At 36.1% G+C, this 19,417-nt stretch overlaps 1 protein-coding gene across 50 annotated transcripts in view; it reads right to left on the bottom strand.

The window, feature by feature from the left end:
* ANK2 (ankyrin 2) overlaps positions 1-19,417 on the bottom strand; it is a 695,731-nt gene that overhangs the window by 42,166 nt on the left and 634,148 nt on the right. For 31 of the 50 annotated variants that reach the window (XM_078002190.1, XM_028848717.2, XM_028848714.2 and 28 more), the window contains 5 exons: positions 12,606-12,830; positions 9,866-10,020; positions 7,211-7,422; positions 6,479-6,683; positions 3,710-3,806 (listed from right to left, as the gene is read on the bottom strand). In XM_078002190.1, the coding sequence (XP_077858316.1) occupies positions 3,710-3,806; positions 6,479-6,683; positions 7,211-7,422; positions 9,866-10,020; positions 12,606-12,830 (894 nt within the window). Of the gene's footprint in view, positions 1-3,709; positions 3,807-6,478; positions 6,684-7,210; positions 7,423-9,865; positions 10,021-11,003; positions 11,103-12,605; positions 12,831-19,288; positions 19,325-19,417 lie in introns of all 50 variants that reach the window. The other 19 variants (XM_028848711.2, XM_028848721.2, XM_078002185.1 and 16 more) reach the window with 3 other exon arrangements.

Here is a 19,417-nt window from a genome sequence, read left to right as displayed (position 1 = left end):
AAAGTTCAAAGTATACCATGTGAAAAATCAGTTCCTTCAATATGATCAAAGTAGTCAACAAATGCTTCTTGGAAATAAGGAAGTGAGAGAGGGAGATAATGAAAGAAAATCAAAGGAAAGCAAAAGCAAGACAGGAAAAAAAGGAAAGGTAGGAGGATAGATGGGAAGGCAGAAGGGAGTGAAGAGAAGACAGAAAGACATCAGGTTTTTAAGATCAACTATTAAATATTGTATTTCTAATTTTCTTTTTTGGAAACTCTTCTGAATATTCAATTTTCTGAACTATATATTTAGTGTTTTAGAATCCTTTAGTGGAGTGAGCTCAATAGCAGACAGAAGACAAGGATCTCACTGCACGGTTTTCTATTTTCCTTGATTCCCCCTCCCTAGCTGTCATTTCATTTCCTGAAACTCTTTTCAACAAAATCTATCCAGCTTTTCCTCCCCTCATTATTCTTTTCCAAGGAACTCTCTAATCACCAAAGTGGAATCAACCCAACCATTTTTAAAAAACTGCTCCAGAACTCCTAAGTATTGCTGAATATAATTCATAGAAGAAATTATTGGCTCTAATTAATGACTTGATGATTTCCAGCCTCAACTAAGTCTGTGACATTGACTGGCAATTTTTTGCTCACTATAGTAACGTTACTAAATCTTATGACACTCTTTAAGCTTCACCCCTCACCACAGGCCGTAAGAGAGCTAACTTCACAAAGAAAGTCAAGGTCATTAGATGGAAATATTTTCATTTTGTTATTTTATACTTCCAAAGGGTTTTTTTTTTAGACGTTGTCGCACTCTGTCACCAGGCTGGAGTGCAGTGGCGCTATCTCGGCTCACTGCAACCTCCGCCTCCCGAGTTCAAGCAATTCTCCTGCCTCAGCCTCCTGAGTAGCTGGGACTACAGGTGTGCACCACCACGCCCAGCTAATTTTTGTATTTTTAGTAGAGATGGGGTTTCGCCATGTTGGCCAGGATGGTCTCAATCTCTTGACTTCGTGATCTGCCCACCTCAGCCTCCCAAAGTGCTGGGATTACAGGTGTGAGCCATCACACCCAGCTCTTCCAAAGTCTTATTCTATATTCTTGTGCTTTAGAACATTTTGCCCATGATTACTGTCCTTCCCCGGCCCATTTCCCATAATTTGAAATTATCATTACTAACATTTTTTAATTTTGTTTTTTGATTTCTGCATCTTAAAGTCATGAAGTTTTCTTACGCTCTTACCCTCTCTTTCTTTCAAGTTCCTGACCCACCTGTCTTTTATTCTTACTATGCTAAAATATACATAACATAAAATTTACCATTTTAACAAATTTTAAGTGTACAATTCAGTAGCATTAAATACATTCACAATGTTGTGCAACCATCATCAATATCCATTTCCAGAACTTCTTCATCACCCCAAACAGAAACTGTACCCGTTAAATAACTTCCTATTTCCCCCTTACTTCAGTCCCTTTAAATCTCTATTAAACTTTCTTGTCTCTATAAAGTTGCCTATCCTATGTACCTCAAATAGGTGGACTCTTGCAATGTTAGCTGTTTTATGTCTGGCTTATTTCAATTAGCAGAATGTTTCTAATGTTCAGCATATTTCCTAGCTCATGGCGAGCACTTGGGTACCTTCCTCTTTCTACTGACCTAATTCTGTTCACTGTTTCTTCAATTGTTTGGTAGTTAAATTATTAGTAAAATAACATAATTCCTCCTCATTTTTGGATACTTTAATTGGCTTTATTTTATTTACTTATTTTTTACATGTTCTCACAAAATAGCTGACTTTTTAAATGCAACTGCTTTTTTTAAAATTTTAATATTTATTTATTTATTTATTTTTGAGAGAGAGCCTCACTCTGTCCCCCAGGCTGGAGTGCAGTGGCGCGATCTCGGCTCACTGCAAGCTCCGCCTCCTGGGTTCAAGCTATTCTCCTGCCTTAGCCTCCCAAGTGGCTGAGACTACAGGTACGTGCCACCATGCCTGGCTAACTTTTTTGTATTTTTAGTAGAGATGGGGTTTCACCGTGTTAGCCAGGATGGTCTTGATCTCCTGACCTTGTGATCCACCTGCCTCGGCCTCCCAAAGTGCTGGGATTACAGGCATGAGCCACCATGCCTGGCCTTATTTTTTTATAGTATTTTTATTTTCATGTAGTTCTGGGGCTTTTGGTAATCTTTAAATTGCCAAATAAAAATTGTATATATTTATGGTGATTTATCACTTCTTATTCTACCCTGTAAGACCTTTCATAAAGTGTTGCCAACCAATAGTCCTACATTTTGTTTGTTGTTTTGTTTTGTTTTGCTTTGCTTTGTTTTGGTTTTTGTTTTGAGATTAAGTCTCTGTCACGCAGGCTGGAGTGCAGTGATACAATCATGGCTTACTGCAGCCTTGACCTCCCTGGGCTCAAGAGATCCTCCCACCTCAGCCTCCCTGGTTCCTGGGACTACAGGTGTGCGCCACCATGTCCAGCTAATTTTTGTTATCTCTTTTGTGAGAGACAGGTTTCACCGTGTTGCCGAAGCCAGTCTTGAACTCCTGGGCTCAAGCGATCCACCTGCCTTGGCCTCCCAAGGTGCTGGGATTACAGGCATGAGCCACCAGGCCCAGCCTCAAGCATTATTTTTGAATTATAGACTACATGGATAATTGTTGCTATCCCTCACTACACCTTCTCATTCTATCTTTGCATCTTTGCTCATGTTATTCTTTTTTTCACTTTTATCTGCCTATTAGGTTCCAACACATGTCTCGAGTCACCTCTTCTCAGATACCCTCTCTAGCTATCCCAATTCGAACACCCTTCTCTCATTCTTTTACTCCCTCTGGTCTATACCTCTTATTCAGAACACGTCATCTTCTGGATTACAGTATAGATGCTAAATTGGCAAAACACATTGAAACACAGAACTGTAGACTCAATAGTTGAGTCTCTGGGTGGCTGGAACTATAAACATGTGCCACCACACCCAACTATTGCTATGCCATTACTTAACTATTCGTGCACTTTTATCTTTTCTCCCTCACCCCAAATAGGAATGTACATTTTAATTACTCTCAACTTCAGTTTTCTCATCTGTAAAATGGGCATAACGTCTCTTGCCCTTCTTAAGTCACAAAGTTGTTGTAATGTCAAGTTAAAGAGTAGTAACAATGCTTATCAATCAATTAAAGACCAAACGAATGGGAATTAACTTTAATCAATTGAGTTAATGTGTGCATAAGCAATAAAACTAGATTGCTTCACCGTTTTAAAGATGCATAATACATAAATAAGAAATGTATATAAGAGCCACTGAAGCCTCTAAGCCTTTTAGAGAAACCATGGTGAGATTTGTGCTGCTATGATTCTGTTGGAAAAGTAGTTCAGGCTATTTTGCTGACAACAGGAAATTATCATTCCCAGGGACTTTGGAAGTAGAAAAAGCAGCAACTGCTACTGACCAAGAATCATACAGGCAAAGCAGACAATCACTTCTTTTCCTTAGATTTTAATAGGATTGGTAGTACTTTGTTACTGTATTATCACTATTCTATTTGCTGACAGATCTAGTTTAAAATATTAAAGCAAAGGCAGGCCATATTTAAAATCAAATGAAAAAATAACTTTCAAACAATAAAGAAACAAAATAAAACAAAACAAAGGGCGGTTTTTTTGGAAGGGAACATATCATAGGGGGCTTTTCTGTGCTATATAACGATACCTGGCAGACACGTTTGTTGTAAAGGAAACACATTCATTGACAAATGTTAATGGCGTAGTTCCTGTAATATCTTCCCACTGAGCAGGGGTGGTTCCACCTGAAATAATACGATTGTTGAAAAAAATCAGGCAAAACTCCAGACTCTAGATTCTAAAATAAAGTCTTTGTGGTTCTGTCTGTGTTCACCAGCCCAATCCAACCCCTCAAAATGACACATTGAAAACAAAATGACTAAAACCTACATGTGAAAAAATGACACATTGAAAACAAACAGCAGACTAACACTCAAGACACTAAGCTTTAGGGTAGTTATTTAAATAAGTGTTTATTAAGCCTTCTTTTTACTTCTATAATAAAAGTAAAAAGCTTTTATTATAATTGCTAGGCTCTGAAGATAATTTTGAATTGTATACAGTTGATTATTTTAAAATATCCTTTGACCAGCTAAGGAGCTGAACACTTTGTTAAAATAGTGAATATTTTAACTATTCTTTTTTTTTTTTTTTAATTTATTTATTATTATTATACTTTAAGTTGTAGGGTACATGTGCATAACGTGCAGGTTTGTTACATATGTATACTTGTGCCATGTTGGTGTGCTGCACCCATCAACTTGTCATTTACATCAGGTATAACTCCCAATGCAATCCCTCCCCCCTCCCCCCTCCCCATGACAGGCCCCTGTGTGAGATGTTCCCCTTCCTGAGTCCAAGTGATCTCATTGTTCAGTTCCCACCTATGAGTGAGAACATGTGGTGTTTGGTTTTCTGTTCTTGTGATAGATTGCTAAGAATGATGGTTTCCAGCTGCATCCATGTCCCTACAAAGGACACAAACTCATCCTTTTTGATGGCTGCATAGTATTCCATGGTGTATGTGTGCCACATTTTCTTAATCCAATCTGTCACTGATGGACATTTGGGTTGATTCCAAGTCTTTGCTATTGTGAATAGTGCTGCAATAAACATATTTTAACTATTCTAACTAAATATTCTTTTGTTCCCATACTTCATATTTTAAGCAATTGTTTTCAAAAAATTTCCTCTCACTGTGCAATAAAAGTTTGGCCCAAAAAAGTTTGTAAAATAGTAAGAGCTCAATAAATATTGCAAGGTAAATGAAAAAAATAAATGAATGACCCCTTTACATTGAAAAATTACCATGAAGGCTGATGGTGACTGCCTGTCTTTCATTTCTACTGAGAAATTAAGATCACATAGATAAGGACAAAATTTTAGTTCAATGGGCTGTAAGAGGAATATATGTTTGAAATGAAGGAAAGTCTTGACTCTAAAGTTTCTTAAAGAAGAGAACAAGTTATCAAAGAAAGGTTATGGAATTTTATTCCAGTAGGCCTTTAAAATACATACTCAGCATAACTATATGACACAGAAGAATACAAAAACTCAAATGTCTAGGTATTTAAACAATTAACACATTAAATTATTTGTTAATTTTCAAAATAATTTTAATTAAATTTCAGAAATGTTTATGAGAAACCTGTCTAAAGACATTGGGCTGGAATAAATAGAGTAGATGGTGTCTAGGCCCCTATAGTGTCTTTATTTAATCACTATAAGGGCAGGGCATATCACAGATATTCTTTTGCCTCACCTGTTTCACATCTATGACATTATATTGCACATTATAGAAGGTTAACCATATACCTATGGGGCAGGAATTATGGGAAAGATACCCAGAAATGATAGTAATAACCAAAACTGAGCAATTGGGAAAGAGATCATAAGTGAAGCATATGATTTCCTCCCACTCATTAGAGTATATATATTTTAAAATTTTGTCTTATTATTAAACTTATGGAATAATCTCGTGCTTCTCTATCATAACTACAAGAAACATATTAGTAAGAAGGGTGAATTAAAGAAAACAAAATAAAGGTGAACATTCCACCAATACAAAAGAGACATGAAAAATATAATTCTAACAATACCAAAACATCCAGGGACGATTACTGTTCTTACTAATAATAGTACTAACATTTACTGAATATCAACACCATATAATTGTTGATAAATAGAGAAATTATCAGTTAAATTATTTAGCCCTAGAACACACTATTCATGTGATTTTTTTTGCCTCTCACTATTTGTAGTGGCATTGTTATGAAGAGACTACCAACGTTCTGGGAGTGTCTTTGGAGAGTTTGGTAGCTATCTGAAAGCGACTACACAACCACCAATTGAAAAGACCAAAAATCGGTTAATCATTGAAAATCTTTAAGTTGTTTGTTTAAAGTTAGTTCAATAGATCAATGATAAAGACATAACCAATTCCATAACATAATACTTTGGTTTGAACTATTGGGTATAATTACTCAAGACACTTTTTTTTTTTTTTTTTCCAGCAGATTTAGTGATCTCTTCAGTGAAGACTTGAAGCCTGAACTTTGGAGACATATGGGTATGGTTTCGAATCCCAACACCACGAAATATTTATAGTGCAAGTTATAGAACTTCTTTCAACCATGGTTTCCTTTTCAGCAAAATGGGGTTAAAGTTTCCTCACAGGGTTATTGTGGAAATTAGAATGACAACACATATAAATATCTAACAGTTTGGCATACAGACTTTATTTAGTAAATAATAGTTGTTTCCTTTCACCCTTCATTTCCCTAGTTAATTAAAATGTATTCCCTGAATTAATGCATATGACCCTGCAGATATCTTATGACAAAGGTAATTTAATATTTACAATGATCTAAGTTTCTTTTTTCAGAACTCTCTACTAACACAGTCATATGTGACTCACCTGTTATGCTGCATAGTAATCTTAAGGTTGGTGCATCTCCCCCAAAACCATTCAACATGACATCACTTGAAGCTTTGGGGACAGGAATGGTCATGGTAATTGGTTTGTGGAATTTTCTTCTTCTAGGTTCCAAAGTGACTATAGGGCTGAAGGTAGCTTTATTGCCTAGGATCTTCTTAACCAGCTCAGTGTGCATAGGTTGAGCCTTTTCAAAGTAAAAACATAAAAAACATATATATATATATATATATATAATGAATCATTATATTAAATTTCAAATTTCTTACCCAATGTATTTTTTTAATCTTATAAATAAGCTTGGTGGATGTCAAATATGGCAATCATAAGTTCAGTATTATTACTAAGCACTCATATAAAATTTTCTAAGATCCATGATCTCTGATGGCAGCTCTTGCTTACCAAGAATAATCTGATTCTTTAACAATTTATTTCTCATTTAAAAGCTAATTTCTTTTCTCTCTTTTTTTTTTTTTTTTACAAGAAGAAAACATTTATAGCTAGAGATTAATTTTGGTTAATTGTCCAAATATAAGGTGAATTTTTAAATAGATTAGTAACCAATAAACATGGATTTTGACTTTAGCTCTACTATTAACACTACCTTCCTTTTTGGTATGATTATAAATCAAGGGTAACAGTCCTCGACAAAGCTAATTTTTAATCATTAGAATACAATCCTGTTAGGATCACTTGCCTCTAACACGGGCATACCTGCAGGCCTACGCGGATCCGCTTGGTGAGTGCCCCCTCTGGGAAGACGGCTTGCACCTGGGGCACCACTGTGCTGCTCAGCACACCTCCTTCTGGGCCAATCAGATTGCTGTCCTGTTTGATACGAGACACCACTGCAAAGTACTGTGGGAAGTCTCGGGTGATGATGCGGCAGATTCGTTTCTTTTCTAGGTCTTCCGGGCTATCCAGTACTGAGACAAGAAATGACCCACCTTCATTCATAAAGCAAAGATTTCCTTCTGACAGCATTCTAGCCAACTCATTGACTTGGTTCATAATGAACAGAAATGCCAGCACAACACATTTTTTGAAACAACAGGAAAATTTAAAAAGCAAGGCTATCCTAACACCACCAGAAAACAAAAAATTGCAATATTTCAAGATCTGCCAATATTTAGCTTGCATGTTTCCTTTCTTTATGAAAATCAGGACTTTCCAGGTCACTGAGAAAGAGAAACATTTAGTTCTAGGTGCAGCATTGCAGGGCCACCTTTGAAATGAGGGATGTGAGGGCAAATATGGAATGAAATGAACCTGTTCTATTCCTGGTTCATGTGATGGAGAGGAAGTTGCTTCTGGACTCCCTTTCTTTGCAAATTTCAAAGTTAGCTCAAAGCCAAGTTATCGTGGTTTTAAGAAGTAACATAGCCCTTTGGGTTTTCAGGGGAATAGTGCAGGAATAAAATCTATCTTGGAAGAGTAAGATTTATGTTTATGTGTTTACTCCAGTGGAAGGGTTGTGTCTGAGATACTCACTGTGGATATTAAAAAAAATCAGTGATTATGAATTCATGGTTTCAATATTCCCCTGATGCCATTAACTTTTCAAATACATAATTTAACATCAAGAGGATGGGATCATGGGCTCTTTATAAATTGCATTAGTGGACATCAAGAGGATGGGATTTATAATCCCAATTTATAAAGAGCCCATGATCCCATCCTCTTGATGTTAATTGCATTAATATCAAGAGGATGGGATCATGGGCTCTTTATAAATTGCATTCAGGGCAATACAAAAAAAATCAAACTAGTGTAAATGTAGAAAATTTGTACTATGTGGATCACTGAATTTTAACAGGCGATAGAAAGTTGTTTATTTTTAGAAATCATTTACAATTCATTATGAGGCAGGAATAGCAACTATGTTTTTCTTGACTATTGGGCATAGCTAGACAGTAAAAGTAAAAAGTCTCAGTATCTGATTACACATGATTGAAGACTGATGCACTGGCAAATACTAGCCTATATTTATTTTTAAAATTTCCAGACATACACAAATCTTTAACTTTCTATTAATAGATTAATTAATCTATTAACTTTCTATTAATACCCATGTAGAAAGCTCATTTTAAAATAAATAAAGTTAAAGAGTGGACCCCCATCCAAGGGCACGATGCCAATGCTCACTGGCAGTGTTATTGATAAGTAAATATCCCAGAGGAAAATATCCGAAACCTAAATGTCAGCAAAAGGAATGGTTCCAAGAAGTAGAAGCAGCTAAATATTGTAGGGAAAAATTTTTATTAATAAAAACCCTGATCTTTTTACTTTGCTTAGAAGATACTGACTTAACACATCTAGAGGGAATAATTTCTTCCTCCATCCACCCCTTGGATAAGATAAGCCTGGCCTCTATTCTTATTCAAACCTTGGTAGGATGTAGAAAGAAATAGTAAAGAAGCTACGGTCAGGCTACTCTTTCCTATCCACGAGCCATATCTGAAACTAGTGCCAGAAGACTCAAGAACTTGATAAACAGTTCTTGCTTGATAAACAATACTTGCTCTTGAGTATCTAGCTCTATACAAAACTTGGTATGTTCCTGACATGCAAGCAAAGAACTTGCCCTATTTCTGTAGTTACTTAAAGTTGAATGTGAATTCTACTATTAGGACTAGGACCTTTTCTCTGTGCAAACTATAAGAGCTGCTTTCCTCTTTTCATACTGAATTATTACAACCTTGTACAGCCCAAGACAAATTTGAGATTTACAACGATTGAAGTTCTAATGGAAAACTAAGTTCCTAAACTAGATGTGTATGTATGTGTATGCATTTCAACCCTGGCTAACTTCCTGTTTGAATTATAGGTAGAAGATTGAATGAACTTAATTTTCCTACCCCCTTAATAATAGAAAGTTTAAAAATTATAGTATTCTATAACATACTAGTTATGGGTAGATGTAAGTTTTCCAACAGAATAGCTTAACACTTTTTATCAGTATCTTAAATATCTAATGTTTCAAGTTAGGCATTTTTTTAAATAATGGATTTATTATCCAGTATCAGTTCATTTAGTTATGAAACAACAATATCTATTCTATCTCATTTTTGGCTCAAGTTTACACTAAAAATGGAAGCATGCTGCATCTCTTTAATGAGATGTTTAATATCTTAAAGGCTTTTATTTTCCTGAATGTAACCGGAATAAGATTAAGCAAAAGTATTGTGCATTCCAACTCATCATTACAGGAGCAAAGCAGATTACCTGCTGTAGTAAAATACCACAAGGGACACACACACACACACACACACACACACACACACACACACCCCTAGGTCATAAGAAAGAAATGAATCATTTTCATGCTTCCAGTTTAGATTTCTTTTAAAACGCTTCATCTGAAAGTACCTTCATCCATGCCATTAAGAATTTCATTCAACTCATCTTCAGTGTAGTCACAGAAATGCTCTTTCCAGCTGTCCCCATTCTCACTGCGCAGGACCACCAGTTCCCTTTCCTTTCCTCGAAGAGCCGCAAAGTGAGGGATCTCCACGATCACAGGCCTGACATAGCAATGCAGAACATTCAGTGTGGACAGGAGCTAACCAAGAGCAAGACAAGCACCTCGACTCTGTTGCAAAGTGACCTGGAATTCTTCTTTTGCTGGGGACAGGGACATAGTGGGCCATCCCCTGAAGCCCACAGGCTAGCAGACGGTCACACAGTAGCACTCCACCTCAGGGGCACCAATCCTCAGGTACATGCTGCTATCCTAAGCCAAATAATGTTTCCCTGTGAGTGCATGTGGCATTCTGGAACTTCTCCTTTGATAAATGTAAGTAGAACACATTTAACCAAAAGAAACGTACATGCATATCTATGACGTCTGCCAATCTCCTAAAACATTTTCGACAAGGTGCAAAATGACGAAATGGTTTAAGAGGAAAATGGCTTACACATTGCATAATTTGATGTGTCGTAAATGAGGAGATGTCAGAAAGTTGACTACTTGTGAACTAAAGAGCCATGCACTCATGGTTTTTGCTTATATTTCCTTCATTCAAGGAAACAATAGGCATGTGTACACAGGGTGGCCCTAATTGAGCCCCTCAGCAGACAGCCCAATTGTGTCCAATGCCTATTATATTCAGGATCCAGAGCATGCACTGCCCTATTATTTTTAGGTCACATTTGTTTTCAAAATATATAGAGGGTTTTGATTTTTGGGTCCAGGTTGCTTTGATACAGACTCCAAATTCATCATAACAACATCATAACTAGCACATAGTACAACTAGGCAGATCTCATGCTTAAACGAAAATGAAGGTCACAGCACTTTAAGGGGAAAGATATAAAAACATCACTCAAAAATAAAAGTCACATACCACAAGGGTCAGAAATGGTCCACTAAAGATAGGTTATACAGAATTTAAATCATAGAGAGGGACATGTCATGGGCACAATGACAAAAAAGAGAAATCATATTGCAGAAGAAGGAGAAGAATGGGGGGCCAGCAGCCATCAATTTGTTTTAAGTCACTCCTACCCAAGGAATTTGGTTCCAGGAGGCCCCAGCTGAAGAATGCGGCTGACCAAACTTTCTCCCTCATTAAGTGGGGGAGGAGCCGTTGGCAGGTGAAGTTTACTGAGTACATCCAAAGCAGCAGTGAAAGAAAGAACATAGGTAAGCTTCAGGTATTGTTTTCTACAGAACCCCAGCGTCGCCAGCTGATCCACAGGGTGAACTTTGGTTTCACACTGCATTTGGTTCTGCCCCCTCCATTGGTCACAAAGAGCAAGGAACCGAGACCCAGAGTGTGCAATGGAGGCGCATCTGTGCAAGGAGAGCACTTAGCTGTCCGGTCTGTCCCTAATTAGGTTCACCGCCAGGGCACTAGCCAAAAAGGGGGTAAAAATGCTCCACAAGAAAGACAAGCTGTTGGGAATATGATGAAAACTCTGCCCTGTACAGAGGCCAGATGTTTTCATGAATATTCCCCAACAGATCTGAAGATTATTAAAAAGCCTAAACTACCTGAGCATGAGGGGAACAGGGTCTGACACAGAATATGAAAAGAATCATTGGGGAATTACTCCAAACATAATGGCATTTTCTGATGCAACCCAGAACTTCACAGGCTCCTTGTAAAGCTCTGGTCTGTCTGATTGGAGGACATGAGAGGTGGTTGCTATAATTGGGAAATACAAACACACCCCTTTTCAGGTGTGTGAACATAATTTGGAGCAATCTGCTAATAGTTTGGTCCAAATTACAAAGCTTTAGAACATTTCCTGAGTTCTAAAGCAAGAAATCCTCTTCCCAGCATGACATCGGCAAAGTAAAAGAGTTCACGATTAGTAGGATTTTCTCCCAGTATTTCAAGCACCAAGACTTAAATACAATTGATTTGTTTCAAAATATTTTGAAACTTGTCCCCCACCAAAACTTCATCCTTGTGTTAATTTCAGCTGTAACTATTCATTTCTGGGCACATTGAAATGCCACTTAATATAACAGCAGCCGTACAAACAAACAGAAGAAAGAAGAAATGCTAAATTCTGCTCAAAATTGCCAAAATGAGCATGGTTGAAGTTAGTCTTGATGTATTTGTCTTAATATAAACTGTGACTAAATAGCCAATGTAATGATAAGGCTCAAGGTAGCAATTTTGATAGCTGGAAAAAAAAATAACATTGATTAAATTTGTAGGTATTCTGTAAAGGCAACATTGCTTTCCAAAGTAAAGATAATGATTCTGTTTCATAACTACATGAGAATTTACATTTATGTTTGGAACAGAGCAGAATTTTTTCTTTGTGTCTTTACCACTTAATTCTCAGATGAGAAAAAAATACCTACCATCAGCTAAAATATTGGTTATTCACATTGGGGGTCTGGCAGCTATTATTGCATCCAAAAAGAAGAAGTGGTATTCAACCTGAATGTTTAACTCATTAATGCCTTAAAATAAGAGGCGTGTAAGTGGAGTCAAGCATTGAGGTGCTACTTCCAATTTAAAAAATTTCACTGGTGCTGATCCTCTTTCAAAATGGTTTGACGTACCTTTTTCCATGCCATCCTAGTGATTTCATGTAGAGGACACAAGCTCATCGGTGACTAAGTGGGAGGTTTATCAGAAACCCTTACCCAAGGAACTGAGCACCAGAAGGTCCAACTTCGATCAGGCGACTGGCCAGGCCTTCTCCTTCCACCATTGGAGGCATTGTTGCCAGTCTGTGGCGCTTGACCAGTCGACAGGTGACTCGTGTTGGAGCAGTACATTTCCGAGGTGGAATAATGATCCGGAGCCCATTGTGTCTGCATCCTCGCATAGCACCACCTCGGGCATCCACCATAAAACTAACCAGGAAACTAAAAATTAAAATAGAAGATTAGATATGTTTGGAAATATTGGGCGCAGATGAACAAGCTTTGTCAAATTGTTTTCCATAATGCTTTGTCTCAAAATCTCTCTTTTTTATTTAAATGCATGGTGGTAAAATGTTTGCTTTTAAAAGTTATTTTATTTTATACCAATGCCTTTAATTCTGTTTTGTTGTTATTCTAATTTTTATATTATTTTAATCTGTAGAGAAGAATTCTAATTTTTGCTGACAATGGTGATATTCAATATAAACTGTAAATTAAAAATAAGCCTAATTGATTTTGAAGGAAAATGGAATGAAATTACATAAAGAACAATTGACAAATTTCCTTTTGTTATAAATGGAAAGACTTCCGCTTCCTTACGTGTATATCCTGAAAAGTCTACATGTTGAAATAATACAAGGACAAAGCAGAGAGGAAAAACCAAATTGCAGTTTTTCTGCATCCTGTTCCAACATCATCTTACCCAGGATGTAGATTTTTAACTGATTATATTCTAAAGGAGGAGAAAAGCAAAATAATTAAATGTTTTTAATTGAACCAATTTGCTGGTTAAAATGTACTTTTTTACTTATTGAGTAGGAATCTCTCTGCCATACCATTCTAATTTAAACGAGGAGCGGGTGGATAAGGAACAAGTAAACTCCTCTATACACCATTTTTGAAGTGAAATTTCAGGCGTGGGAAACCCTGGGCTCATGCAGATGGAGGATATCCGTATCATCTGTATCATGATTTTTCTCAAACTGTAATAAATTGAATGTAAAAATTATAGCTAATAATTTAGAAATGTTAACAGCATCCCTATTAATTTTTCTCCTTTTCTTCTAGGCTAATGGTTCATGAAAAAGGAGAACTATAATCCAGGATGACTTGGTTTGTTTAAGTGTACCAAGAGAATGGGTTTGTCTTAACTTTGAAGTTGTTTCCTTTGGGATGGTCTTAGCAGATCCTGATTCAGGTTAATTTGAATGCTTGTCATTTGGTTAGTATTAACACTCATTAAAGTCTCCCAGGCACTTACCGTGTCAAGGAGCAAAAATTAAACAGCACGGCAACCTAAGGGTTGTGTACACGTATACAAAGACATACAAACTGTGTGTATGCTCTTTCACAAATTACATTAGTGTCTTTTCACATTTTCATTGCATTTGCAAGATCTTTACACCAAAATTGGAAGAGGAAAGCAACATATAGGTGTATCATGGCTCCGCTTATAATCTGCTCAGCACAGAACCAACTGGATTTGTCCCACCTAGATATTGCCTCCACGACAACATTTAAAACATTTGAAAGGTATTTTATCAAAGTAAGTTATGGGATATAAACACAAAACATTTATGTTATTTTTTAGATAAATGAAGAAAAATATCTTAGCATCTTCTTCAAAGCAGAACACACAACTTATTAAACATGCCATTAAACACAAATCCTGTTGCTAGTAATAAAAATGGGTGCGAAGGAGCCCAGAGTGCCTGTCTGAAGCACGTCATGCAGGATGAGACCACAAGAGGCAGCACAGTCCTTCCCACATGCAGGGGCCAGGATAGACCTTCCATTCATACCTAGCCCGCTTAAGTTTTCAGGAAGGAGTAAAAACTAGGAAGTACAATCAACAGTTCAGTACTGAAGTGTTGATGTTTCTGGTCTTTACCAAAACATAATGAGAAAATATTTGCCACTTTTCTTATTACTAGTCTTCAAGTATGAATTCTTTAAAATTTTCTTTTTCATTTGACTTTTAAATGAACTATTTGTTGCTCAAAAGAATGAAAATACTGGTAACACTTCTAGACAGATATAAAGTTTTCCTTTCCATTTTATTGTTCTTATTTGAGTAGGATACTTAGATTGGTTTTTGTAAAAAAGTAGCAAAAAGTGACAAGTTTAAACTAGTGCTGCTTCCAAATTCATTGCAATATTTTTTACTCACTGATAATTAAGATTAATATTTCCTTTGTTTGTTTGTTTGTTTTTTTCATCTTTTGGTTACTGCCTCCATTGGTGCACAGACAGGAACTCAAACCTAGTAAGTAATTATTATAATACATCTGCTTGATGTTATCAATCCTCAGTACTATTTATACCTCTGAAGGCATTTAAGACGTTTCCACACTCATGTTGTGTGCTATAACCTCTCCACTACATTTATTCCATTGATGGCTTATGGCCTATATAACATGGAGCCTGGATCAAAGAACATGTAGAGTATCTTCTGGTGGCCCATTCTCTAAAGAGTGAATTGAAGTAGCTAAGTTCCTGACTGTAACAATGTTTAAGTAACTACAGGTTAGATTACTTGCCCTGATTGTGTCATTGACTGTGTCTCTTGAAACCCTCTTTTTGTTCTCACTTGCTCTATAGTTCCATTTCTATGCTCCTTTTCATGCAATATTTGTTAATCTCCTATTAAGTGTCAAGTGCCCTGCTAAGAACTGAGGATACAGAAAGAAAAGACATAGCAGCTGCTGCCAAAAAGTTTATGGTCTAAGCCCCAGATGTCACATGATGGTTTTGTCATTACTTGGAACTGCTTACTTTCCTGGTCACTGAGAAATGACTAAGTCCACACATAGGAGCTATAAAAGTGCCATAATAACAGTGAGCATGTTCTCCATATTTCTTCCTGTGTCCTCTAGAGCCTGGCACAGTGTGGATGGAACACTTAGCAGGCAGTCAATAAATAACTGTTGAATAAGCGAATGTACAACACAGTGAAAAGGGCAAGATGTGAGGAGCTGTATATATTTATATCTAAGGCTAACATAGGAGAAAATTTAATTCTTTAGTCTCTGGACAATCAGAGCAGTCAGAATTCATTCGAATCACTATATTCAGAGGTAGGAAAGCAGTTGGGAATGACTATCCTTAATGTTAAATATTCTTCTACAGGCGTATTCCTGCTCTAATATATATAGAGAGACCTAATAAATTGATTTCCTTTGATAGAGGACTGGTGGAAAATGAGAGTAAGCAAAAACCAGAAGTTTGAATTTAACAAAATAAACTGTTTTAATAGAAGTGAAAATTATATGAAGAAAGACCAAAAATGGGAAAATCAAAATAAAAGCACTTAAAGCCTGAAGCTGCAAGCAGATAAATTTACCTATAAGAATCTCTATGTCATTGTAAATCTGGAAAGTAATATTTAAATATTGCACAAAAATCTAAAGCAAATTGGAAAAATTAAGGTGCCAATATGCATAATTCAGAGAAAAAATAATTTTTGTTTTCCTTGAGATAGGGTCTCACTCTATTACCCAGGCTAGAGTATAGTGGTGTTATCATAGCACACTATAAACTCGATCTTTGGGGCTCAAGCGATTCTCCCATGTCAGCCTCCCGAGTAGCTGGGAATACAGGCAGCATCACTGCACCTGGCTAATGTTTGTTTTTTTGTTTTCAGAGATGAGGTCTCCCTATGTTGCTCAGGCTGGTTTTGAACTCCTAGGCTCAAGCAATCCTCCTGCCTTGGACTTTCAAAGTGCTGGGATTACAGGTATGAGCCACCATGCCCAGCCTAAATTAAATTTTTAAAGAAAACAAGGCTTCATGTTTTTATCAAGTAACTAAAGGAAGAGACACAAACCAAAAAAAACCCACCAAGCTGTAGCGAGGAAATTTTCTTTAGAAGAGAAAGGGAAGAGAGAGAATAAAGTAAAACAGAAAGATGTCACGAAAGAAATTAAAATATTGGAAGATATGAAAAAGCTAAATATTAATAGCCAAAATGAGTAAAACTGTTGATAAAATCTAGCATGAAAATACTCTAAACAAATTAGACTCAAATAATGCAATTGCCAAACAACTGATAAAAATGCTAAATTTACAAAATTGCATAATAAAAGAAGTCTTTTCTTTAAATAAGAAGGAATAGGAAAAATAACTCAAGTTTATAGCTAGGTGCTGATGAAAAGTCTATTGACAATAGTCAGTATGCTTATCAGTTAATCCCAATAGTTGATAATATAAAATTAGGTAAGCATCTGAGTATTTTCATTAAAAATATCAGAATACTCAAAAGCGCCACTATTTGGACAGGTAGTAGAGTTAGGAGACAGGTATTCTACCACGTAAAACACAACTGCAAATAAGCAAAAAACAAATTGTAAGCAAACGTACTTTTATGTACCACAGGAAAATGAGAAAGGTTAGAAGGTGTGAGTCGCGAGATGCGTCGTTCACATACTAGAGTTGACTGAATCAATATGATTTTTCTCATGTTTGCAGGAGATTAAAAATGGGACAACATAATCCCTATAAACATTTGGAGATGAAAATAATTGAAGTAAAAACATATAATTAAATATGTTTAGAGGAGGTGGTAATAGAGATTGATGGCTCTGCCTGTCATCTATGAGCTTTAAGATTGAAGCCTCACCTGGCAATGAAAAATAATCCTGTTACCACTTAAGGTTGTGGTGAGAAATCTTGTGTGGGTAAAGCATACGGAATTCAATAAATGCCTGTTCCTATCATTTTCCTTTCTCTACACTTATAGGATTTTATGTATTTTAAATATCTTTAAAATAATACAATATACCACTTGAAAAATAAATGGGGAAACTAACCTTTACCTACAATGAACCTGGAACTATGCTAAGTAGTTTAATATGATGATGAAGTTTGTATTCGTTTATGAAGTTTACTTAAATAAGATATAAAAATACCATTATCACGAAGCACAGGAGAATGCAACAAGTACCATGCTCTTCCCTGGGTCTAGATATATCTCTATCTTGAATTAATGTTGTAACCTCAGGTAAGTCACTAACGTCTTTAGGTTTCAGTTTTCTTATCCATAAAATGGGAGACTTCTACTAAATAGACTCCAAGTTGCCTTCCAGTATTGAAATTATATGCACAGTTTACTGTTAACTAGGTTGGGAAACCTACTTAAATCTTTCATTTCAGATGCACTGAAAGAATTCCTAATTGGAAAATAAACTGCTATTACTTCAGGAAATATATATTATTTTTGCTTTATGGTTAAAACAGCTGTTTTGCAGAAAATGTGTATACACACTGCACTAAACATTGACTTAAGACTGTACATATAAAAAATATCATGTAACACTTAGCTTTGATTGCATCTCTTACTCTCCAAATGAAATTCAGCAATCATGCAAAGTAGAAACTCTTAAAAATTTTCTAAATTGTGAGATACAATGTTATCACAATTTAAAAAGAATAAAAGCGAAAGCAACCATTATTATGCAGATGACTTGCCTACAAATACACAATTTGATTAGCTAAACAGTACATGCTTCAGAGGAGGGAGCAGAAAACCATGATCCAGTCTTTTGAGGACTACATCCTCCACCCCCAAAGTTACTACTCCTTTAGTTTTATTTTTAATTCATTGAGGACCATGGGATGGGAATGGGGAGGAAATTGCAGCATTCAGAGTTAGTTGAAAGAACAGGAAGAAAAAATCATCAGAGTGCTTCAGTGATCCTCATATACATAGCAAGAGGGCCTCAGATTAAATCCGATTTCTGAGGTACTGTGAGAAAAACCATAGCATGAGCTCTTTCTCCTCTGTAATTCCCTTAATTCCTTCCTAATCCTCCAAATTCTATAAACTTAAACATTGCTTGGATATGGCTTTGAAAAAAATAGTTCAAATTTGTTAAAATCACCAAATAATTATTTATCAACCACTGTGTTCATGTATGGAAAGACAATAGCGTGCATTTGAGAAAAAGTATAAGGATGTATATAAAAGTTTTCAAAAATAAAAATATAAAACTGTATTTTTTATAGACTGATAATTTGTAGTACCATAATGGATGACTGTATAATAAAAATACTATAATTATCAGTCTAATAAGAACCTTTAAAAATAACGTTAAATAAATAACAGAATAATGGGTATCTTCAGAACACTGACTAGAGTCATTCTGCAGTACAATTTCTAAAATATCAAAAGGTTGCATTTATAGCAGTATTAGCAAGGAAATGCACTATTAATACACTTTCAGCCTTTGCCTCACCTAGAATATGGTACTTAAAATAAAACCCAGAACAACAAAAAAACCCTCTGCTAAGTGCCACTTAAAATCATAACCTTTAATAAAACCTTAAAATAGCTCAACCAATTTGCATAATTGTGGGTAACAACATTTTTCATCTCTATGTAGCACTTTTTCTCACAAAACAAGCTGGAGATGTGGAGACCCGTGACCAAGACAGGCAGTCCACAGTAAGTCTGGGACAGCCTCACTTTATCTCCACTGAAATTAAAAATACCACTTTCTCTTCATCACAGAGAAAGGGGAATTCAGCAATAGCCACAATTTGGAGAACATCAATCTTTGTATCTCTTTGGCTAGGTATCTTCACACTAAAGCATCCTGAGGCAAGGAATACGCAGAAGGAGATGGCAAAAGGGGGAGAGGAATAGGCAACATGTTCAGAGAAAGAATTATGCAGTAGTTCACCTGCTGTTGTCACGATCAAGACATGGAGAGGCGCGGCTGCAACAGAATAGATACTTTAGCATAGAGAAGGAACGGATAAAGTGAAATATAAGGAAGGAAATCAGAAGTAATTTATCATTTATACACCAA

The sequence above is a fragment of the Macaca mulatta genome, chromosome 5 (genome assembly GCF_049350105.2).
Source record: "Macaca mulatta isolate MMU2019108-1 chromosome 5, T2T-MMU8v2.0, whole genome shotgun sequence".
NCBI lineage: Eukaryota > Metazoa > Chordata > Mammalia > Primates > Cercopithecidae > Macaca > Macaca mulatta.
The sequence above is the reverse complement of the archived record's forward strand: the minus strand, read 5'-3'. Positions and strand labels throughout refer to the sequence as shown.